General features: G+C 40.6%; 2 protein-coding genes across 2 annotated transcripts; both read right to left on the bottom strand.

The window, feature by feature from the left end:
• Positions 1-1,686: 1,686 nt before the first annotated feature.
• mtnr1c (melatonin receptor 1C) lies at positions 1,687-10,295 on the bottom strand. Its single transcript, XM_072437986.1, has 2 exons — positions 9,885-10,295; positions 1,687-2,595 (listed from the first exon to the last, which is right to left on the bottom strand). The coding sequence occupies exons 1-2, from the start codon at positions 10,093-10,095 to the stop codon at positions 1,730-1,732; spliced, it is 1,077 nt and encodes a 358-aa protein (XP_072294087.1). The 5' UTR covers positions 10,096-10,295; the 3' UTR covers positions 1,687-1,729.
• A 705-nt stretch (positions 10,296-11,000) lies between these two features.
• On the bottom strand, positions 11,001-19,966 carry neurl1b (neuralized E3 ubiquitin protein ligase 1B). The gene is made up of 6 exons (XM_072437973.1): positions 19,702-19,966; positions 16,634-16,872; positions 15,957-16,290; positions 13,300-14,028; positions 12,569-12,682; positions 11,001-11,811 (listed from the first exon to the last, which is right to left on the bottom strand). Exons 1-6 carry the CDS (start codon positions 19,730-19,732, stop codon positions 11,564-11,566), a joined length of 1,695 nt encoding a protein of 564 aa, XP_072294074.1. The 5' UTR covers positions 19,733-19,966; the 3' UTR covers positions 11,001-11,563.
• Positions 19,967-25,107: the final 5,141 nt, after the last annotated feature.

Here is a 25,107-nt window from a genome sequence, read left to right as displayed (position 1 = left end):
GATAACGCATCAGAAAAATTTCCCCACAAGTCACTTGCTTCATACTAAATCAAAGACAAAATAACTAGCTGTGGGTCGACAGACTAGAGTCATTTGAGCTCCTCCATCTGAGCTCAGGCCAGGGCTGTGAGATGGATCAACTAAAGTCATTTTCACTGTATGCAACTTTCCTAGTGGCTTCATGTTTATAAAATACTGATCTTTGCAAAATAGGGCTGTGTGCGTACATATAACATGCATTAGCAAATGAACAATACAATTAGCTTGCATTAAAATGTGTGAAATATAGGTTTAAATAGAGAGATGAAAGAGAAGTGGAGCTCTTCCCTCCAGTCTTTTCTGACACTCATCCTGGACTGACCTTGCACTTGCATGTGAACGGCTTTAGGTCCATGGGACATTCAAATGAACAGTGTTGTGTGTCTGCCTTTTATCACTAATATAACCACCACATTACAGGAATCCCACCTGACCTGTGCAGCTGACACCAGACACAGACCGTGGACATGAAGGTGAATAAAACATGACAGAAATAACTGAATTGAATTAGACAATGGGAAGTATTAGTTGTTGTGCTGTCAGAGCTCGTCTTAGCTTGGATGATATGTGCTTTAGTTCACCACCACTATCACAAAATTACATCTGGGTCCTGATGCACATCGTTCCTTCCTCTGAGGCATTTAATAAACAAGGCTTTGTTAATCGCCATTTCAACGTTTTTTAGGCTTTTAAATAATTCAAGGTCATACGCCTGAAGATTTGAACATTTAGTCCAATTAATTGATCATAGTTAAAAGTTAAAAAAAGGAACCTTTGTTTATCTAAAGCATTGACAGCAATCATTGCAGTTCATTTATAAAACTAGAGCACAGAATTGTTCGGTAACTCACAAAGCTCCTCTCTTTTCCTGAACTCAAATGAAGCTGAAGTCTTCCCTGTGTCTGAGCTTCAGCCCTGGGCCAACCCAGCATCAGGGGACATGACCGCACTGTCTGTCTGTGATACACTGCTTATCTACGGCAACCAAGACGCGTTCCGATTGGCACATTCCCCATCTTGATATTCTTAATCTTAAACACAAATAATCGTTTGAAGATTTAGTAGTAATAGTGTTAGTTGAAAACCTTGTGTTTCAAGTTAGGACAAACATTGAGTTGGTTTTATCAGTGTTTTGAATCATAATGTGCAAATTGTAACAACCACATGAACAAGTTTGGCCCTAACTGTTATCACAAATTGTATTATTATGGGTTAAGTTGATGTTATTTTTTATTTACTCTCCGCACTGCACTACACTGTATTATTCATGCAGTAAATGTCTTTCCGCTCTAGCTCTCTGAGGCTAAGGCTAGCGCTTTGGCCTCAGTGTCTTTTTCCAGATGATGTCTTAACAACTGGAAACATTACACTCTTGATAAATTGTTCTTGTTGAGTAAAAACATACTGTAGCAAATGTTAGTGCCCTAGTTTTAAGTTTTATTTGATTTTGCAAGTTTATTGGGTACAATATTCCTCTAAATGAAAACCTTAGGATGACTTGTGATGATTAAAAATGGATGGATTAAGAAAAACAGACCGTATACAAACAGTATATTATTTACTTTTGCAGTGTTTTCAGTTCAGGGCCAGACATATTTGATGTAAACCACTTTTTAAAGGCACGGAATAATATCATTGCACACAGTATCATTATCAGTAACTTTATATTCAGTTTTCAGTGCACACAACTTCATACATTAATTTCTGCTACATTATTGTTTGTTGCAGCTGGAGAGGGTTTGCTCTTTAGACCCTCTGTGGCACATCGGGACGTCTCCACGAGCAGCAGCCGCGGCAGGCACAGAGCCAGGAGGATCGTCTTGTATTCTTTTCTGAAGTTTTGGTTCAGCAGACCATATATGATGGCGTTGAGGCAGCTGTTGAAGTACGCCATGAAGTAACTCGTGACAAACAACCACTCAGGTATGTTGGGTGCCACTTTGCTCGGGTTTATAGCTACTGCCAGGCCTATGAGGTTCAGTGGCGCCCAGCAAACCGCAAACAACACAAAGACCATAAACATTGTCAAGAAATTCTTCATATCGCTCGGTTTTGGCTTCGTCCGTTGTTCCGGTTTGACCCTGTGTTTGACTTTGATCACGAGCACCCATATTCGCATGTAGCAATAAGACACCACCAGCAACGGGATCATAAAGTGGATGATGACGACGGATATGGTGTAGTAAGAGCTTACGGTTTGGGCAAAGGTGCAAGAGTAGATGCGCGGGTCGTACTGAAGCGAACCCACGAAGAAATTTGGCACGGTGGCGATGCAGGTGAGGAGCCAGGTGAGGCCCAGGTAGAAGCACGTGTTCCTCAGGCTGTACAGGCGGTCGTAGTGCAGGCTGTGGCAGATGTAACAGTAGCGGTTGATGGCAATGGCTGTGATGTTGAAGATGGAGCCGATAACACTGAGTCCCATAATGAAGCCGCTGGCCTGGCAGTGCAAATCCCCCATAGTCCAGTCATCATTGACGATGGCGGTGAGCACCAGTGGGTACGGGTACAGCGCCACCACCAGGTCAGCCAGAGACAAGCTCACCACAAAGATGTTGCCTGAAGGAACAAGAATAGCAAGAATTAGATAAGAACCAAATAATGAGTCAAGCGGATCTGTGGTTAACGGAAGCAGCTTCTTTCTTTGATTTGCCCGAGCGCTTGAGGGTAGATGTCCTAAAATAAAAACAGGCACCGGAAGTATGACTATGTCCTCGAATAAAGAAATAAGAACTTCATTGTGTGTTATGATGACGATTTATTGAGCTGTCTTTATTTTGGCTAAGATAAACATTACGTTGGTAAAACATTTGGGTTTTGTTCCTTTAAACCAGATTTAAAACAATGGAATGTTACAAGGTTACGAACATGACTTACTGCATATGATATTTTTGTGATTCTTGTTTCTTTAAATGGAATAACTAAAACGTTATGGCACATGCTCCCAAGGACTTTAGGTCACTATTAGATAATGCATCTAGCTATTATAGTGTTGTATAGTTTCTAAACAGGCTTTAAATTGAATACTTTGGTAGATATCTATTATAAAATACAGTGCCTTCCCTAAATGACTATCACCTCACTTGTCTACATCCAGGCTTTTGTTGCATTTAGGAACAGGCTGGAGACATTCTCAACTCAGACAAGGGTTTTAAAAGAATTATCGATGGTCCAATGTTTTCTATGCTTCTCTGCTGTCACACTGTACAATGAAAATGTTTTGTCCCCTCATCATGTGCAATACTGTAATTAGTAAATCATCTATTATGTAAACAATTATCCTTGGTGTAATCATTCCTTGACCTGTCATTTGTTCTATCTATATGCTGCTCCGTCCATAATCATTATAATACACTTTAAGTCAATTTAAATGTTATTTATGTGGTATTTACTCTGTCCATAAGCTGCACCTCAGTTAAACATTGGTCATAGCCCCTTATTGTGTTTTTTGTCTTTTTTATTCATCTTGTTTATGTTGCATGCTCTTATTCTCCCGCTGTTCTAAAACTGTGCATTTCAACACTGGAATTTCCCCACTGTGAGGCAAATGAAGGGTCTCTTATCTCATCTTATATTCTGTAAGTAAAGAACACATTTAAAATAAAGAAGTTTGTTGGTTATCGCACATGTGTGGTTGCTGCATTGTGGAGTATGGGTCCCGGCTTTGACTATTTACTTAATGTCTGTGCCCTCTCTCTCCCCATTTCACACTGCTGTACTCGCTTGTATAGCCTTCGAAAAATCTGCAAAAAAAAATAGTTTGAAGCATACAGAGATTTTTTATGGAAAATAAAGCAGCCCATAGAAGGGATTTCAATCAAAAGTATGAAGTTATCATGTAAATGCGTGTATTGAAAAAAGTAACACTTTATTGATCCCGAGGGAAATTGTATATGTTTTCTTAGCAGGCTTTTTATGTCCTTGCTGTGAGAAAAGACATACAGTACTTTTACTGGAGGATTTATCACTCAATTTGAACCAACGGCTTCCTGTCTGCCCCTTGGGGTCTTACAGAGTGTCACTGGATCTCCTCAGACGACGTGAATCATAGAAAATGACATCTGATAACTGATCCGGACAGCTGTTCTATGTGAGGGGAAAAACAATGAATCAAATTATACTGTCAGATCGAACGATAGACAGAGAGAACATACAGCAGCCAAAACAAAATGTGGAAAAAAAAAGGTTCTCATAACTTTCAGGATGTTCTTTCAATATATCATGCAAACATGGGATGCTTTCCAAATTAAATTAAAATTGAGTAATGATGTCCAATTGAAACTGACTAAACAAACATTCCAAACATTAAGAAAGTCTACCAGTGCCACAGTCTAAAGCTTGATTCTCACGCACCATTACGTCATTCATCTGAACATACAGATTTGAACCAAACACAAGTTAAAGTTTGACATTGTAAGGTTTTATGTTGCTATAATAAAAACATATTGCCGAGCGCTTTCTTGCACAGCTGAATCAACAGTGGTGATTGGCAGATATGATAGCAGAGGATTTGAAACACATGTTGGCTATCCATCCTCAGTGTTCAAGGCTTTTGTTAATCTGTCTACCCAAGAGGTATGGGTCGTGAAGCAGGCTCATTTTACGTTCATCTTCCAACCTTACATCAGCACATTTCAACAAACACTGACACTCCTCTTTAACCTTACAAATTAGATTTTCTGTAACTTTGTCAAACAGTGCCTCAAATGTCCTGTTTTGTGATTTCAAAATGTCTGTCCATCTTACTGGGATAAAAATAAAATCATTTGTTTCAGGTCCTGGAGTCAGCTCGCTGGGCAAATCTGTCACATTGTGTTTGTGACGCTTGCAATGCTCAGTGTGTGCATTTGTCATTGTGCAGGGCTCTGACTTCTGCCTGACATCCTCCTCTTCGCTCTGATCAGGGCATGCTCCAGCCTCGGCCGGCTGTCTGGATGAACCCTCTCCCTTTATTGTCAAGAGGATGAGGTAAGTGCTAAAACACCACCGGGCCAAGCCTGTGAAACGTCTCTGAGTCACTGCTATGAATTCTTAAAACTCTGAATGAACTTTTGCTGTTTGCTTATTTTTTCTCATTCTAATCACATTCATATAATCGTATTACTTATTTCAACACAAAATAACCTAAACATAAAAGTTCCACCAAGAGGTACATTACATCAGACATCACCTGACCTGAACCTGTCTATTTTCATGCAGTACCAGGTTATCGCGACACAGAATGTGAGAGGTCTGTTTCAAGCCAGAAAGCATAAAGGCATGAGCTATGACAGGGGTCTATTATTTTTCCCTGAGGGCCCTACTGGAATCCAAGCATGAGGCAAAGGGCTGGTAAAATATAGGCTACTGTAATCTAATGTTAAAATTGTTCATTCAATTGAGTCTTTATTAAGGATGCATGTACTATAATTAAGACCATTAAAAAAGAGAAAGTAAATGTTATATGAACGATTATCCAAAGCAGGCCCTCGAGCTGCACAATGCCCAGGACTGTAATCTACAATGATGCATGTAGTATTTTGTTTGTCATCCTGAATCAATGAGTATGATGAGAAGTTGTGAAGTATATGTATGTAAGAGTTTTGTTTATAAGAGTTTTTTCAATTAAGAGTGTTTTTTTTAAAGCTTCCTATAAGTTATCTGTTCTTTTACTTCTGTGCAACACCTCTATTATGTGGACAATTAAAGGCTATCTTATCTTAGGTATGTGGTGGATTAAAGTAAAAAACAAAAGTAAAAAAAAAGAAACATTAGTATTTTTTTTACAGAGGTAAAATTCCAAATGAAACCCCCCTATCATTTTACACTTTAATCAATGATATCTCTCACACTGGATTAGTGTCTATTTTTATGACATACTGTAGTTAATGACTCACAGATGGAGAGCTGGAAGGTAGTTTTGCTCTGATCATGTTCAAGAGGTGCACATTTTATCTGTTATTATATTATTATTATTATTATTATTATTATTATAAATCTGAATAATGTTTCTCTATTGAATTGCTCACAGGTTTTACAGTAATCATATTCCAAAATATGCAGTTGCTCTCCTAAATCTACATTTACAAGTTGATCTATTACTAACAACCATATTGTTAAGTCTTTCTTATGCCTGCACAAAAGAATAGAGTCGTGTTTTTTCCATTTTAAAGTGCTATTATTATCCACCGGTGCATTATGGGAGCTGATTACTGATTGGGTACAGGCTCCCTTCTTTCCTTTGGCTGTGTCTAATCTGGACAGACGCAATCTTTCCAAAATGTCAGGTGATGAAGGGGTTCGGTTGGGGGGGTAAACTTTCAAATAAGTTTATATGGTGGTATTTCTGCACTTTTGTGATTCATTTTACCAATAATTAAACCTTAACTAATAGATTAGTTACTAATTCAAATACTCAATTGATTTGTGAACCTCACCAATAGTTTAAGTACAATTATCAGCATACTTTGCTATAAACGTTCTTTTATAGATTTTAACCATTATTTAAACAATTTTTAAAAATCTGTGCTTTCAATACGAATACAGAACTGTAATTTAAGAGCTTGGAATCGCAAGTGTCACAACTGACCCCAGACTGTTAAATTATCAATGGTTAAAATGTGTACAAAAGGTCCGGTAAAATGCATGGTGAAATCTGGTGTAGGCTGTTTTAGTTCAACTGTGACATAACCCTATAATATCATCCGGTTGTGTCTCTTTGCTTACCACCATAAACGTCATGGAGGATCACAGTGCCGGATACAGAAGCCATGTTTAATAGTGTGTTAAGTGATGGCCCCTGTGGATCCGCTCCGTCAATTCATATCTGCTCTAAGTTTGTCTCACTGCGAGCACTGACTCCATTAACTCGCCTCTGGACACTTTTTTAAAATTGTGTAGAGTAGCAAAAGTGAAGTATTGGACATCCTCTCTACCATCTGCTGCCCTTCGCACTTTCGTTCAGTGTCCCCCTCGTGAGAGCAGTTTGTCACTGTATTTTTAGGTAGGGTTAACCCCAGTGGGAGAAGTTTAACATCCTACATAGTGGCACGCTTTCTAAATCAGCCCCACACTCAACAGACCTAGAACATTGTGTGACCATCCTCGCAGGCCATGTGTATTACTTTTAACTAAAACATGTGAATAAGTTGTGTTTTAGGGAGGGGAAGTAGCGAAACAACGGAGCGTAAAAAGATCTGCGTGCAAGAGGCAACAGTGTGAAAAATGATGGAAAGAGTCACCCGAACATTGGTTTGGCATTGACGTCATTATCCCACATTAAATCATACATAATGAAAGATGCAGTTCATCCAAAGCCAGCAACAGTCACAGTTGTATAATATTACAATAATTGTCCAATCACTCTTTTAAAGGCAGCACACAAAAATGTTCATACTCATACATCATAACAAATGGCTTGGTATGAACACTGAATCTATTGTGAGCAGGCTAAGGCAAAAATATCAATGTTATAGCAATTATATAAGCTTATGTTTTTGTTTTGATATTCTCATGTGATCATACCAACAAGTCCATTGTAAACCAGGGAATCCTCTGTCCATTTATGCTCCTTGTTTGGGCCCAGCCGACTGTGTCATCATTTTGTTGCAAAACACATAATCAAATTAGAGTTTGGACCCCTAAACTTCAGTTTTTGTATCACTGAAGTGCTTTGGGCACATTAGGTGTATTACATAATGTATGCCATACACAGGATGACCTCGTGCATGTTCTCATCATCATGTTGTTGCCTCTTTGTGTCTGTAGAATGTTTGAGTATACTTTTGGCCATAATGGCCGCTGGTACATGCACAGTATAATGAGGCAGAGAGCTTTAACCTCCAAATAATGAATGGAGCTTATTCATTTTTTTGTTCACTGTACATAGACTGAAACGTCTGCTTCTTTTTCCACGACCGAAGGATGATAATTATACACTTAGATGTTTGTAATAAGTATTTGAATGCATCCCTTACTTCCGGTAAGACCTTGCAACCACAGCTCCGAGCAGCCGCATTGATAATGGAGGTCGAGAACATGGTTCGGACTCAACGTCCCCAGCCTCCCCCGGGACATGGGAGAAGCTCTACCGGAGGTGTGAGTTGAAGACCCTACTGACAGAGGGCTCCGCAAGACGGTCCTTACAGACCCTCACAATGCGCTTCGGTCTGCCAAGTCTGTTCCTCCTCCGCCATCGGATCCAACTCACCACCAGGTGGTGATCAGTTGACAGCTCTGCCCCTTTCTTCACCTTGTGTGAAGAACTTGAACTTGAGTGTTCAAGACACGCGGCCGGAGGTCAGATGACACAACAACAAAGTCGATCATTGACCTCCGGCCTAGGGTGTCCTGGTGCCACGTACACTGACACCCTTGTGCTTGAACATGGTGTTCGTTATGGACAATCCGTGGCTAGCACTGAAGTCCAGTAACTGAACACCGCTCGGGTTCTCATCGGAGAAGCGGCAGTAAAATAACAGAGTCCCAGGTTGGTGCACTGTCCAGTATCCCTCCCAGGGGTACTGGACAATCTGACCTGCTGTTTGGCCAGAAGGCCGACACAACAGTGAGAGACCTGTTCCTAACCCGTGACCCTCTCGTTCACTAGGGTGAACTTGTGGCGGCTTGTGGCGCTCAACCTCCTGCACAAGCTCAGGCTCTTTCCCCACCAGCGAGGTGACATTCCATGTCCCCAGAGTCAGTTTCTGGTTCTGGAGAGCTGGTCATCGAGGCTCATGCTGTCGAAACTCCTGCTGTCGACTTCCCCCCAGCCGACCCTTTACGGATCCTCTGGCAGGTGGTGGATCCACGGGAGGACGGCCCCATGTCGCTCATTCAGGCTGACACCCACCCCAGGCCTGGCTCCAGGATGTGTAACGCCAATCCGGGCAACAAAACTGGCTTTGATTTTTGTCTATTCATAAGGGGCTTCTGAACCATTCACGACTTTACTTTTTCAAATTGAATATACTCTCAACTTTTATTTATGGCCTGTAATTTACAGTCTCACTGAAAATTCTCAGAAGTAGAATCAACATTCAACGAAAATATCACACTTCTGGGAAAGAATGTGACTCTTTCCATTTAGTTTATCTTTTGGAAGTAGATCAAGCCTACATCTCCAGCTTGTTAGTTACTTTCTTTCATATATTAATAACCTTAAATATGACAAAATCTGTATCTTGTATCTGAGAAATAGTAATAATAGAATTTCTAAAACTACAGACTATAATATGATATCACCTTGAAGGATATGAGTTAGTGCTGAAAAGGGCAAAAGAGCAATATAGCGTGTGAGTCTCACCTTGGCGCTGCAGGACACATCGTTGATGAGGAGTGTGTAAGAAAGAAAGGATTTGAGATGAAGAACCAAGGATACAGGCAGACGGGTATGAAGAAATTGTTATTATTTATAAAGAAATATGAAGGGGACACGAGGGAAGGAAAGCTGTGGAGAGGTTTTCACTGCTGCATGCTTCACAAATCTACTGATTAGTGTCAAACACAGAGGCCACACTGCATGTTGTGTATTACATATTTGAGATAGTAGATGAAAGTGGCAAGCAACATGCAACCCTGAGAAGCAATATGGACGCGTTAGAAATGTTAGCCTATATGTCACATTTTTTCTTTAAAAAATCTTATTTTCTTAAAAAAAAAGAGGGAAGATTCTTAGCTAATTAGGATATTATAAAGTTTTTCTAGTCCATACATTTTCTTAACAATTTGCTTGTATTGCTCTCTGAAGTATGATCAAAATTACTACTTTACAAACATGGATACAACATGAAGTACAGTAAATAAATTGTATTAGCCTTTTCCACAATTAGTCAAAGTTAACCAAAGTAACCGACGGTCAAGTCTCTTACCTGCATTCCTGAGCTTCTTGTTCCTAAACACGGACAGTATGACCAGCACGTTGCCCAGGATGTCCACCACGATGGTGAAGATCAGCACGCTGGCCAGCGCAGTGGACACTCCGGGAGAAGTGGCGCTCAGTCCGCCGTCAGTCGACTTGTTGAGGGACACAATAGAACTGTTCACACACTCGTCTGTTACATCCTTTACTTGTAAATCCATGTCCCCTTAGGGTTCAGCTGCCATAGTTGCGAAGTATAACACTCTATACAGCCCCATCCTCGGGGGGGGGGGCACTGGCAACTTCTTATTGAACTACTGCTCCAACGCGACGTGCCAGTCTGAGACAATATTCGTTGAGGTTAGATGAAAGGCTGATGTTTGGGCTCGTGTTTCGCTGCTGCATGACCTCTGGATGTGGCCGCTCCTGAGCGCCGCTCCATTCTGCCAGGATGAGTGTGAAGACATGTGAACGCGCTCCTGGCTCTGCGGGAGAGGGACGTGCGCCCAACTGTGGGATCACATTTTTTATAAGACTTTGGTGATTCGATTCGAAATTAATTACTTGTTTTAGTAGGATATAAGTTCACATTGTTCCTTCCACTCAGTCTTTGGTTTATTCAGTTTGTTAGCTTTGGAGTGAACCGCACTGGATCCATTTTAGAGGGTGAGGAGACAGCGCCGTCCTGTGCCCAGCGCGCGTGACGCATGATAATTACACGAATCATTATTTGAACATTGGCTGAAGTTTTACTGCCAATGTTTTGACCTATCAACCTATCTGATAAACATGAATTGTGCTTAAGGTTTATCTTTTTGCACATTCAGGCCTTTGACACACCATATAATTAAGTTTCAGCTCTTAATAGGCTTCTTCCATAATATAACATAATGTATCAAACTCATGTTGTGATTTTAGTTGAGACTAAACTAAACTGTATTTGGAATTAAGATGATACCAACGCCACTTATTATATTGTTATAACACATCATCACATAATTGCAAATTCATTCAGACCATGTAAAAATCTAATATGGACTTACCTTGGGTCGCTTCTAATTCCCTTATTCATTAAAAAGTGTTAATGTAATGATGAATCCAATAAAATCTAATCAAGACAATAGGGTCATAATTATACAATTTATTAAACTTTCATTGTGCAAAACATCCATCATATTCCAAACACACTTTTCTTTAGCACAGTATATTTGTCAAAACATCTTCACTCTGTCACTTTGTTCCTGGTCTCGCTCCCTTTTTACCACCAGTCTTCTTCACTGCACATTACAAATATGGCTAGGACCTGTAGCATATGGAGTCGGACACAGCTGTGACATACCTAAGGCACTAAGAGTCTAAAGCACAGGTACTGAGCTGGGGTCACAGAGGGCAAAAGGACGTAGGAATACAGTATATTCACAGGTTTTTTTCTGCAATTATTAATAATGTGAAACAGGACAAAAACACATACAAATATAAAATAGGTGTACTAATAGAAGCTCAAGTGTGCATTGTATAGATAAAAACGTCTCTAACACCTATATCATATCTAGCAATGTTACAAAATGTTCCCATATAGGCACAATATGTCCACGTTTGGCTTGGGTCCTTATCAATCAAGCCTGAGTAATGGTGCCTAAATCTGCACTGCCCCACAACCTTAAAAGTGTCCTTCAAGAAACCATCCTTTCATGGCCTGTATGTTTTGATCACATCCTTGATAGGTCTTCTGCAGATGGGACAGCAGGCGTTGATTTGTCTTTTAAGCTTGAGCCCGCACTCGTTGCACAGACACATGTGCCCACATGTGTAGATGACAGTTTCCACCTCCTGGTCGAAGCAAATACTGCACTCTCCGTTTTTGCCACCAGAGGGCAGCTCCGGAACGGCCATAATGGGCGAGACCTGAGGATTGAGGGGGGAGCTGGGGGCTGTCACTGGGAGAAGAGAAGGGAAAACATGAGTAGGATTTAGATGTAGACGTAGAGGCTTTAGTCAGGGACTCGTTCATTGTTCTTCTGTTCTACAACATGCTCTTTCTTTCATACAGAACACATTAAGCTCAATTAGCTCAAGTTCATTCTGCTTTGGACTGAGTCAAAATAACATTTGCTTTAACTGAAAAAATATTCCCAGGAAGCTACTTGCTAAATAGACTTCCCACGGCTGCCTTTGTGAAATAGATGTAACTTAGTTAATCAGTTTATTATTAAAGGTGCACTATGCAACCGTTCTGGTGATGCTATTGACTTGTGTGGAATGTTCCAAAGTAAATATACCTATTATATATTGAGACAAAGAAGCAGGCTTTACAGGTTACAGGTCAGAGATGTCGAGACGACCCGCTCAAGGTTTTAAAGTGTTTTTGAACAACATCTGCAATAATTAAACAAATGCTAAATAGTTATGTTTAATGACATACTGTGGAACGCTCTTAGCAATAACATCTTCATGGAGCCAAGAAGGTGCTCCACCAGAAAAGTTACATAGTGCACCTTTAAAATGTGGCTTGATTCACAGAGCTGCATGCCCTGTGTAAGTCATTAGGATATTTATGTACCAAGACATCCAATGATTGCCACCAGATTTGAAAAAGTCTCAGATAGGAAACCATAAAACCACACTTCAATTAAAATAATTTGATTTTAATCATGTGATTTGCTGCTGACTGCGTTGTGGATTTATATGTCTCACCCAATGAGGACTCTGAGGCAGAAGAGGAGCGGTTCACACTGAAGGCGTCCGAGTCACTGTCCTCTGGACTGCTGCTCTGAGAGAGGCTGGGGAGGGGGCTGGGCTGCAGTGTTTCTGTGGCACAGACAGGTAGTGTATGTTAATAGACTGTCATGCATAAAAAGAAGTATTAATGTGTCCTTGAACAAACCAGAGAAAGATAAAATACAGAACTAATGAGTTAGATTTGCTATGCTTTGTACTTTTACAGCGGTTTGACCTTTTAATAATTATGACATTGAGAAATAAAAAAAAAACATCTCAAATGAATGTCTAGTGCTGGCACAAGCATGGCTTTTATTACATCTGAGATATAATGCAAGGGATTTCTCAAAAGTGAAATATTGGGAAATTGCCAATGCCTGATCTGGTCTGATCTCAGAGGCATTGTTCAGCCTGGTGAGTACTTGGATGAGCGACTGCTGCCAATACCAGGTGCCACAGTGGGGCAGCAATGGCTCAAGTACTAAGTGTTGTACCCAGGGCAGCTAACAAGAATGTAATACTACTGTGACTGGAATAGCACGAAAAAAGACTAATGTTACTATTATTAGTAGTTGTAGCAGTAGTATTAAGCCTAGTATTAAGCCTGCCACATAATAGCCTTGTCCTGACTGCTCAAAGTGAAAGCATACATGAAAACAGCATTTTAAAATCACTGACTTTGTCTATACCAACTTGTCCAGTCTTACTTAGTATTCTGAGCCTGTTGACAGCACCATGGAGGGTGAAGAAGGCCCAGAGCACCCGAGAGGAGTCCACACAGAGCAGGCGTCCGCGGCCCACTCCGTTGATGGCGTAGTGTACTTCTCCAGTGGACAGCAGGGTAAAACTGAGCACATCTCCGGAGCAAGCGATGGGGATGCCCCGGTGGACGACCCAGTATTCTTTACGGTCCAGCAGCAGCTCTGGGTCAGCTGGTAGGTCTTCAGCATGTAGACTCGCAGGGTCACATGACGTCAAACCAAACAGCAGCGCTCCAAAATATGGCAGACCTAAGTGACCCACCTCCACGTAAATAGTCTCGCCCATGTGAAGAGGCCGGTCACCAAAGACAAGAGTCCGACTGCTGTCCAGAAAGTGGATGCATGCGGCCAAGCGGTCAGTCGACAGTATGACATCAGAGCCGCGGATTGGGTGAAAGTGCAAGTCGATGTCCAGCGGGGCGGGGAGGCCCGGGCGGACCACTCTGGAGGCAGTGGGTGCAGAGGAGAGAGTGGAGGTAGAGGAAGTGGTGGAGCAGCAGGGGATTAGCTGTGTGTAGTTGTTGAGCTGAAGGTCGGCCATCTTGGCGGCTGCCTGGTTATTCTCCAGCTGATTGTTGTTGTAGTTGGCTGAGTCATGGCTACTCTGGGGCAAATAGGCACTGAGTCGGGCTGTGCTCAGGCAGTTCGGCCCCACACTTTCAGCAAACGTGCTCTCTGCAGCAGAAAATACAAACATGTTTTACTATGTTACCTATGTGCATAAGATTATACCCATCTGATGACAGTAAAGCATTTGGGTAAGCAGCCAATAGACCAATATTTGCATGTTTTAGCGAATCAGCCATCTCCTCCAGTAAAGGCTGATATTTAGTTTGAGCCTGAAGGAAACACATAACGTCTTATTTGAACATTTAAGTGTGAAGAGGACACCACAAAAAATCCCTACCCTACATTCTTTAAAAGGTTTGTAGGGACCGTAAAGACATCAACTGGGTTGATTGTAGATTCATGTGTTATTTGTTTCATGGGAATCACTTTATAATAACTACAAATAATAACTACACCTTAATTGACCTTAAGTAAATCAGTAATGTGTATCAAGGCCTTTTGACTCAGCAAACCGCCACCTTGACGCGGTGGTAGGGTTTTATGTTGTCAGGGACTTATGCTCTTGGTGGGGCCACCCAAGGCAAACAGGTCCTAGGTGATGGGTTGGACCAAGGGTCTGAAGCCCTTTATGATGAATATAAAAACAAGGCCAATTACGTCGCCTGGATTGGCGTTATCGGAGCCCCACCCTGGATCCAGGCCCAAGGTGAGCGGGTCTTTCCTCATGGAGAGATTTCAAACGGCGGGGGCCTTGAAGACCAGTTTTCCAGACACAAAATTACTCAACCATAACAAACTATTTTAAAGGCGCAATGGACAATTTGAGAACGCAGGCGGAAGTGCGCATGCGCACTCCCCCGTGCGGACTGATACAACACACGTGTGTTTGTTTATTAGCGCAACGGAGCGCATCGCATCTCTCGTCTCCGTCTTCATTTTGTCCCGTACACTGAGGGAACTATATTATAACAGATCAATGCGCTTAGAAACGCGGAAACACGAGCCGCACGCGGCTGCAGGTGAGCGGTAGGTGCGTTTTATGATTGATACGTGGCAGGACTAATTGGCAGTCCACACCACGAGGAAATAAGACTCAGATTTGGGCCAAAAAAATCGTCCATTCAACCTTTAAGTTTTGGTTCTTGCTTCACTAAAGCAGGAATAAGTGTCATCATTATAAAGTGATTCATGTGATTTGTGGAAAATAATATGAAAACCTGCCTTTCAACCTCAAAATATCAACCATTGGTTTCCCTGCATTCCAAAAGAAAACATTTTTCAATCTCTAGTAATCTTTTACTTAAAGGTTCATTCATCTTTTTCTGGCAAATAATGAACATAGGTCAGTATTTCCTTTTTATTTTTGATAGGGCTTATTGTAGGATAGGATAAAACATGACATGATATGTATATGTAACTGATATAACTGATATGCATATGTAAAAAAAATATATGACTACTATTATCCTACGTGTAGGCCTTATTCAAGTTACTGTTACAGCTGTTCTACATAGGTTATAGTAGGCAGTACTGCACTCAGATAAAGAGAAGTGATCCCCGATGGTACATTCCTTTATTACTATTTCTAGTGATGCTGAAGCAGCCCAGTCTACTGGCCCCTCACCAAAAGCTCCAGGGATCTGCCGCCTTGACCAAACATGGTCAAAGCTCCTGTCAAACTGAGAATAAACACCACCAAGAGTACGAGAGCACTTCTCTGTTGAAATAGTGATTCAAATGATGATAAGAATAATAAAACATGAAGATATATGATAGGAGTGACTTAGATCAATATCTCTCACTTAGTCCCTAGTAGACTGTTCTTTGTTGCTGTTTAAAAGAGAAAAAGGCTGGTTTTGTCGACCTGTAGTAAATCATTCTCTGCTGCTATGGATCTTTACACACAGCTGCTCTCTGAAGTCTTTGCTTAAATTAGCTTCAAAAGTGTTGTTCCTATGAAAAATAAGATTATTTTTTTAATGTTGTAAACTGACACGTTGCCTCTTAATCCCAGGAAAATCTATCAGTCTTACCAAGCAGTGTGACCTCCTGAGTGATGCCATAAATGTCTATAATGGCCCACAGTGGACAGCCGATGCTGAGGCCACAGTGGAAAAGGATTGGCTCTCCATCATTGATGCTGTAGAAAACACGTCCATGGCGATCTGCCCAGAATGACAGCACATTGTCTTTTAAAGCCAGTCTTTCGAGCAGCGCCTTTGCCCAGTACCCGGGCCTGGTCACAAGATCAGGGCAGGCATACTTGGGGATATCTGTAGCCATAAGTTCATTGGGGTCAAGGCTTGTGAAACCAAATCGTAGCGCTCCACTCCAACCTGAGTGCACACCAGTCAAACGAAGGCGCATCTGAAACAAAAGACATGCATTGATCAGGCCAACAATATGAGCACAGATGTCCTTCTCATCACAGTGGATAAATTATGGAGTTAAGTACACTAGGCAAACATTTGGTTCCTAAAGTTATTATTAAGTTAGTTCATCATAAAGATGGAATGCTGTTCTTAGTGGCTGTACAGTAGATGGGCACAGTCACTCTCCTCACGGTATCAGTGTGGGCTCTTCACATTTACGGCCGCACAGAGTCAGCGGAGTAAGGAGCAGTGGTGAATTAGAGATAAGTAATACACAAATAAAGTCATTTCTGAAGGATGTTTGTTTGTAGTGGAGATTTATAAAGGCTTACTCATACCTTCTCATAGAGATGGACCGGTCTGTGGCTAAATGTGATGCCATTACAGAAGCTGTTTTTTCGTGTGGCTCGCCGAAGCTGTCCATCCAGCCTGATGTTTTTTCCTTTGGCATGAGGGTGAAACCGTGGCGACTCCAGGTTAATGCTGACCGGAGGAGCTGAGGTTCTTCTTTCCGTGCCATTATTGGGCAGGGTGTAGTACTGTCTGTTGGCCACCGAGCGGGGTTGCAAAGTTGTGTCTACGCAAAGAGAAGAATGAAAATAAATTATAAGAGACAAGTCAGAAAGCTTTCCAAGTAACAAAGCTGCCGTTGAGCTGATCTACAGAAATAAAGGAGTACAGTGTGTGGCATGTACAAACTAGGCCTGTTTTTATAACTGAAGACAAGGTCAAAATAGCAGCTTCAGTGGTGCCAGCTGTTGGAAAGACAGCAAACATATCGACACACTATAACTTGTTCGCAATTGGTTCATGACAGTTGGTTTAGAGGGCAGGGGCCAGTTATGTGAAGGCGCCCATGGCCTGAGACACTTCCTTTCCCACAGTGAGAGTGAACAAACGTCCAACATGTGCAACCTACATTTAATTCTGTCTTGACCACTTCCATATTTACAGAGGTTTAAAGTATATGAACACTTGGACTGATGGTAGTAGGAGAGGTTGTTGCCGTGGTTGTGATTACCGGTAATAACAGTGGCTTTAGTCATATTTATGATATACCAAACAGATTAAAGATGTATGCAAGTTATTTGATATAAATATATATATATATATATATATATATATATATATATATATATATATATATATATATATATATATATATATATATATATATATATATATAAGTATAGAGCATTTTCACTTGATTTTATATGTTTCTATAAATATTTTTGCCAGACAAGGATATACAAAAATACTGAACCTATTTGTTTGATTTAAGAACATTAGTGGGTGCAAGCTGATATAAAAACCTTCCTCTTATATATGGACTGTCTGTACAGACGTTTGACCTACAGCATAAACACACTCAATAGCCCCTTTCATCAAGCGCAATTATCTTTGTGAACTGCGAGGAAATGTCCATATAAAATCCTAATCTTCACTCACATCTTCAAAGATGGCAATGTCCTACTCAGACAAAGAATGATTTGATGAATATTTGATTGAGCAAGGCCTCAAAATAATTCATGTATTCAAGGTCCTGAAGTCCAATACTGAAACAAGAATGTATGTGTATCAGATCATGTGTTTACATTTGATTGTTTAATGTATTGAAATGTTGGTACAGGCAATATCTCAGTTAAATGTTCCATAGGACATTTCTCAAATTAGACATTACCACTGATTATATTCTAAACTATGAAGAAGCAGCAGCAGCAAGCAACATCTGTAACATCTCAAATGACATGCCCCCCAACTTGTACTGGGGGAATATAGCTTTTCAGAAAAGTGAAAGCTAGGAAAAGAACGACTCAGTGGGAAGATGTTATTATATGGGGCTCAATGTGAAGCAGCCTAACTACTGTCTGGAGTACACGGCCAGTTTCCAAATCACATGCCACAAGTTGGATACAAGCATGTTTGTTTCTAAACTTTGATGCTTTTTTTTTTTTTTTTTCTTGAAGCTGCTCACAAAATCCACACTGTCCCAGTCATGTGAAGAACCAGAAATGACTGGAAGAGCTTATGATATTCTTTGAGATAGCAGAGATTTCAAGGCCAAGATAAACAGTGCCCCCTGTATGCATGGATTGTGTGATGTTCAAAAACAGACCGCCTGTTGATGCCTCTAAAAGAAGGATTTGAACGTCAATTGCATTTATGCACATTCTACATAAACAGCGATTGCAGATAGGCAGTGGTGTAATCGCTTTGTCCTGGTGTGTGCCAGGATGAAAGAGGAAGCTGTTTCAAATACAATCATAAGACTGTGCAAGAATTATTTGGGTCGTTATTCGTTGACAAGAGATACAAACTTAAGATATTCCCTTGTTTCATTTTTCCTCTTCGGCTTTTTCTTCGGCTCTATCCTACAAGTCTTCAATTACTTGATATTCATTTGACATGAATTGTTGTTGTTTTTCATCTGGTCATGGAGCGATCTCGAAGAAACCGCTTATTACTATTTAATGTTTTTACATTCTTAGAATGCTATTTTTTGGAGGAAGACATAATACGCATCCCATATACTCACACTGGGATGCTGTAATGTAGGGAGATATATTACATACAAAAAGAGTGCACTAGGCCAGATCTTTTTATCAATTCCTTGTTAATTGAAACCAGTTGGAGCTACAGAGTCTGAGCTGCCAGTGTGCTCCTCTGTGACTAACAGTTCTCTGTCCAAACCCTACGTCAGCTGGCTCTAGTGGCAGGAACCACATTATTTCACCTTGTGGATTCCTCCAGCAGCTCTCCAGTGAGTGGGTGGTGTAAATCCATGATGTTGAAGTGATATAAAGGTTCTAGTTATCAGATAATGTGCTTAAAAAAGGGAAATTGTAAGAAATGGTAATTGGCAATATGTGCTTTTGCCAGGCATGTGGCACTTAACTATATAATAATGCCAATAATGCGTGGCACTGCAAATATGTTATTCCTGGCAACAAGAGTGGCAGCAACTAAACAAGTGTAGTGCTAGAAGGCTGTGTACAAAAACTACATCAAAGAAAACTGTGCTTTCTGTCAGCCTGACTAAGTGAAACACTAACCTAAACATATTATATTCAGGCCCACATCTTACAGGTTTTAGTCTCAGTCAGTACAATCTTACTGTATAATCCGCCTGTGATACAGTCAATGCCATGGTTGAGCTGTTTCTTATTTAAAACATGAATGTCATTTCTGCACCTATGGATAAATTCCAGTGTGCATTTGCCGGAGTGCAGTGTGGACATGCTCCTCAGCCTGGGATTTACGCTCAGCTGCGCCGCGACAGAAGCGCGCGGCGAAGACGAGCGAAATGAACACGCGCCGTGTGGATCATTTTCGTTTCCATAAGACACACCGTTCACGTGTGTATTTCAAACAGAGCAAAGGGTCCAAAATGAAAAACATCTCTCACCTATTAATGGCTTCGGTGTCGTGTTCCCCATTATTTCCAGAAATCCGTTGCTCCGGTGGGCAACTTAAATCCGATTGACGCGTCCGTGCGTCCATCCATCCATGTATTCCCAAAGAGCCCCGGTGCGTGTGTGCCAATGAAAGCGCCTTCTCATCTCCGAGCTCAGAGATGGACGCGCTCGTCTTTAATGTCAAGCCCAAACCACAGCGACAAGCGGACACCTCCAACTGGCGCACGGCTCCCCCTCCTTTCTTTAGAAGGCTCCCCACTGCACGCCTTTAAAGACACAGGGTTCAGAGCCACAATCGAAGGCCCGGGATCATTAACTGACGCCTGAGCTTTGATGACTGTGTGGTTGGGGCTGACAACATGACAGCATAGTCCTCACAGCTGTTGTGTGAGTGTCATTGTTTATTTGGTTGGGGCTCTGATCTGTCATTTTCAGTGACGTTGTCCTATATGGGTCATATGGGGGTGTCTAAATTATGGTAAGTGGGAAAAGTCTAAATTATGGTAAGTGTGAAATCAGGCAATCAAAACACATCACAACTGATCTGAAGTCTGCACATGAGGTCGTTTTGTTGAAGTGTTTGAGCTACATTTAAGGAAATCCCCCTAATTTTTCTCATCCTTTGCCCTCCCACGACTTTGACTGCTCCTCTCAAGCTGTTTCCTGTCTTCTGGACCACAACTATCCGAGAGGCTGGTCAGGGGCCTGCAGCGCTTTAGGCTGAATGGATTCAAACTATCTCTGAATCTACACATCATTTAGGCTGAGCAGAAGTAGAGGTATACAAATACTGAACAGATTTTCTTGATAAGGAAACACTTCATATTTTGGAAGTTGGAGTTTCCCTCTCTGGGCAATAATGCTGATCCATATCACAAATGGAGGAAATGTGCTTCTGGGCTTCCGTAGATAGCTGCCACTTTGCACACTTATACTCTAATGTCTTTTTCATTTATGCATGGTGTTTGGGTGGGAGTGTGCCAACTTCAAATGTATACGGGTCTATCATTTTTAACTATTATTATTAAGAAGCTAACTGTGTTTTTGGAAATATGCAACTATAACCAATAACAATAAGTATACATATATATCATTATTTCATCAAACAACAAAGGTACTGTATACTGTCTGGAGCCCCATCAATGCTTTAAGGTTTTATATTACGATTAATTCAGTCTAGTTTTGATGATGCATTGTAAATAATGAGATAAATAGAATGTGTAAACAGAAGTCAGGTTTAATTCAATCTAGTTTAATTCAGAGGCATACATTTTGTGATGGATGCAAAGGACTACAAAATGCCATAGGTGCCATGGTTAATACCGCAGGCAGCAATTCCGACATGTTTGTTTTTATACACTGTAAACTTTTTTGACATTTGAATAGTTGGTGGTCAAATTAAAGCAGAAGTCAAATTCCCCTGCCGTTTTTTGGTTACAGAAACTGGGGGATTAACACAGGAAGTGAATTCCTGAACACACACACACACACACACACACACACACACACACTGTGGGCTGTGTTAACATACATGTAATTACTACTGCAGCAATTTGACTCCAAAGGCATCACTGCATTTGGATAACACTGTCCACTGTTTTTTATCTGATTAAATGCTTCATAAAATGTGATACTGCAGATTTTAATGGGAACTATTCCAATTCTCTCTAGAGGCACTGCCCTCTTCTTTATAAAGATAAAGATATGCAGTCCTTCTTAAGAATTTCTTCCTGGGACTGAAATCACTAAACATTGTTTTAAATTTCAATCCAGGCAAATCAAACAGATACTAATGCAGTACTTATATGACAGGGACGTCACCATTGGGTTGTCAAAAGTATCAAAAATCAGATACTTGATATATATATATATATATATACTAGTACTATATACTAGTATAGCAAAACAAGACAAAAAAGATTTAGATTGATCTTGAGCTTTATCAGAAATAGTATATGACCACATGGTAACATGAAGAAAGTACTATTATTTTGGGTTGAACATTATAGTCTATTGTGTTCAAAAGAGTGTTTGTTGTTTTGTTTTTGGTTATCTTTGTGGTGTAGAAATCAGTTTGAATATTGAGCCAATTCCTTAGTATACATTTTTTTTTTGTATTGTGACAGTACAACATTGCAATATAAATATATTGCTCAACCCAGACGGGGTTAACGGGTTTAAAAAGTCCTCTGGCAACTCATTGCCTGTAAGCCATGTAATAATAATAACAAATATAGATTTCAAAAAAACACCACCACCACCAACAACTACAACAACCACAACAAAGCACCAGCCGACTGATAATCTCAACAACAGTTCAATTATATACATTGTTATTGCTACACCAAGCCTGTCTTCAAATTAAATGTTATTGGTCTGTAAAAGTAATTCATATTTGTCCTATTTTATACCTCAATATAATGCCTTACAATATTTGTAAGCACAATTGCTCTTATCCAACGCCAGCATTTTTTCCAACACAAAACTCAGTTCCATTTTTGTTTGCTTCAGGATGTGGACTTATGTATCCAGTTAGCTCAGAAATGTCATCCCGATTCCTCTTGCACCGTGTCAAAAGCTGAGCAGCCTCTGGACACATCTGCAGCCAACCAAGCAGCTGACACACAGCCTTTTCCAGCAGATGCATTACATTCGGAGTAGCATGACCGCAACATCTAAAATTCATTCTTCCAGCCATGTATTCAGCTCAGCGAATGTAATTATCTTAGATGATTTAGACTAACGTAAGTAGGTGAAGGACTCTTACCACTCAGTGTTTTAAATAAACTGAAATGCCCTGATCAACCGATTTCACTAAATTTGCCAACTGCTCCCATTTTTGGTTGATCAAACATCTGCGGCATCGGGCCCCAAGCTGAGCGCAGTTATTTCCAGAGAAGCAGGGCAGAGTCTGGGAAACTTGGCCCTTGGTAACCAGACTGTTGCCACGCTCAGCAGCTCAGTGACCACTCTTTGGACAGCAAAGCGTCAGATTTACAGAAAGTCTTGAGTGAAACTTTGAGCAGATGGCTACTTGAAGATGTGGTCTAAAAGTATTAGAGGAGAGGCTTCTGGCCACTGATCATATGGACTGAGTGAGTCATGGCATCGATAGTAACATGTACATGGAACTGACTCCTTTTTGACTATTAAATGGCCTTGAAATGCTATTGTTGCTCCACACAGAGATAATTAGTACTATTTTACTTATTCTGAAGGTACAAGTAGAATGTCAGCTTTATATCATCTTTATAAGGAAAGTCAACAAGCTGAAAAGAAGAGAAACTGTTTCTCAATGGAAATGTCATTTCTTTGCGTGAATGTTCCACAGAATAACATATGAAATATTTCATTTTATTCTTAGATGTTTTTATTGCGAATACCAGTACATACATGCACAGATCTGATATGTAACTAGGCCTGACGTGCTTGTCTCTGTGGGAATAGTAACATTTCATATCACTATCATGTGTTTTGGGACTGCCCTACACTACATGAATACTGGACTGAGATTAATGAATCACTGCAGACCTCCACACCAACACTCTTTCAAACAAAGTATCTAGGATGTATAACTCCAGCAATGGAAACAGTAGATGATACCTGTTGAATGTACTTTTAGCTGCTGAAAAAAAGCAATAAAGAAGATAGACAATAGCGACGGAACTGACTGTCAAGAGCTGTACATATATATATAAAGTTGAATTGAAGTTAGAGCACACAGGACGCGGCATTTTCATTTTCTGCCAAGTCGAGAACCAAGTGGAGGGGAGACAGCGAGGTGGAGTGGACTCGGAACCGAGCAACGCAAACAGACCAGGACGTCGGGTCAGTATGTTGTTGAGAAGTATACAAGCGCGAGCGTCAACATTTACCACATCAAGCTATTGTAACATAATGACCAAGAGAACAAATCCTCTCGGAATGAGACCAAGACAGACCTGTTTGACCTGTAACTATGTCAAATGATGCCCCGTTCCTCTTTTTGGTTCTGTAACAGGATGAGCTGATTTGGCGTTCTGTGCACGCCGCTCCAGTTAAAGTAAATCCAACTGGAGCGCAAGCACCAGTGCCTCGCAAAGATGTCAACCCTGTGCTCTCCTTGGTGACACAGTGCGCTGTTGTGCTGACGAATATGATAGGAATAGGAACTGAATAGGATGATGCATTTGTCACTCACCACATCCTGTGTGCATTGGCCACTGTGCACCTTTAAAACAAGGGCATTGCATGATCGTTCTGCACTTTCAAGGTTCATTTATACGGTTCCAATTTCACTCAGTTCAGTTCATTGCTCTTGTATGGTTTGCATTAATACATAGGTTTTTATTTGAGGTCAAATTATTTACAACTATGACTAACCATAATTTTCAATAGAAAATCTGTCAAGCAATATATTTCTCCAACCACTAAAAACATGTACAATAGGCTCCTCCCCTCTGGGGCCAGGACTCCCATGCAAAAGAGTTTTTTAGTCTCAGTGGGACATTTCTTGTTAAATAAAGGTCTATAAATATTATACAATACATCCCATATGTTTCCAACATGAGCTTGCGTAAGGTTTTTATTTTAACAGGCCACCACCTGCTTCAAAATCCAATCAGACTCATGTGCTCTTTCTTGACTAAAAACATCCCCTCCCTTTAATAATGACAGAATAAATAATACAGAACACCACATAACATTTTCAACACAGCTTTCCTGTTTGATTTTATCAAATTTAAAACACAACAAACAAATGAATCATCTGTAAGTGGTGTAAAATTGGAGGAACCGTGGACTGCTGCTGAGATGTGTCCATTTTTATCTTGGACTCCCTCTGTTTGTATACAAAAGTATACAAACAGAGCCTACACACAAGAAATTATGAATGTGAAATTGTGATATTGGCCTCAGTTCATGATTTGTCGCTGCTAATGATGGAAAATTGTCTTGGAACTCGTTAAAACAGGAGTCTATGATTTTACCTTCTGCTTTAAAATGGAACATAAGGACATTTCTACAGACTATGAGTTTTTTAGTTGAAGCAAACAGTTTCTGCGTTCACTCTTTCTCCCTTCCCCTTGGATGCTCTACAGTCTCTATCTGCAATTGGAAGGTCTGAATGGTCTGTCGTTGAGAGGAGGGTCTTTTCTTCATTGTGGTTCTCCTTGAGTTTTCTGCTTTTTTTGGCAAGAATAGGAGGAGGGTCTAAAGACTGAAAAAAGGGGCTGCTCTGGGACATTTATCCTTGGCAAAATTCCTGTGAACGTTAGTTAATCTGGAATTTGAAACTGCTGTTGTGATTTTGGGGCTTTGTACGAATATATTGGTCAATTTAATGCAATAGTACTCTCAGGCCAACATCTACTTTCTTCTGAATGAGTGTGAATTGCCTCTTCATTTGCCATAGTTTT

This window comes from Eucyclogobius newberryi, unplaced genomic scaffold (genome assembly GCF_026437365.1).
Source record: "Eucyclogobius newberryi isolate DKJ021-1_F unplaced genomic scaffold, fEucNew1.0.hap1 SCAF_11, whole genome shotgun sequence".
Classification (NCBI taxonomy): Eukaryota; Metazoa; Chordata; class Actinopteri; order Gobiiformes; family Gobiidae; genus Eucyclogobius; species Eucyclogobius newberryi.
The sequence above is the reverse complement of the archived record's forward strand: the minus strand, read 5'-3'. Positions and strand labels throughout refer to the sequence as shown.

What these genes read in the sequence shown, in the direction of transcription:
- mtnr1c (XM_072437986.1), bottom strand. Translation starts at nt 10,095, where the DNA reads ATGGATTTACAAGTAAAGGATGTAACAGACGAGTGTGTGAACAGTTCT. An exon ending in CAAGAAGCTCAGGAATGCAG is followed by an intron (nt 2,596 to 9,884) that starts GTAAGAGACTTG and finishes TTGTTCCTTCAG; the next exon opens with GCAACATCTTTGTGGTGAGC.
- neurl1b (XM_072437973.1), bottom strand. Translation starts at nt 19,732, where the DNA reads ATGGGGAACACGACACCGAAGCCATTAATAG. An exon ending in GACACCGAAGCCATTAATAG is followed by an intron (nt 16,873 to 19,701) that starts GTGAGAGATGTT and finishes CTCTTTGCGTAG; the next exon opens with ACACAACTTTGCAACCCCGC. An exon ending in TCAGGAGGTCACACTGCTTG is followed by an intron (nt 14,029 to 15,956) that starts GTAAGACTGATA and finishes TTTCTGCTGCAG; the next exon opens with AGAGCACGTTTGCTGAAAGT.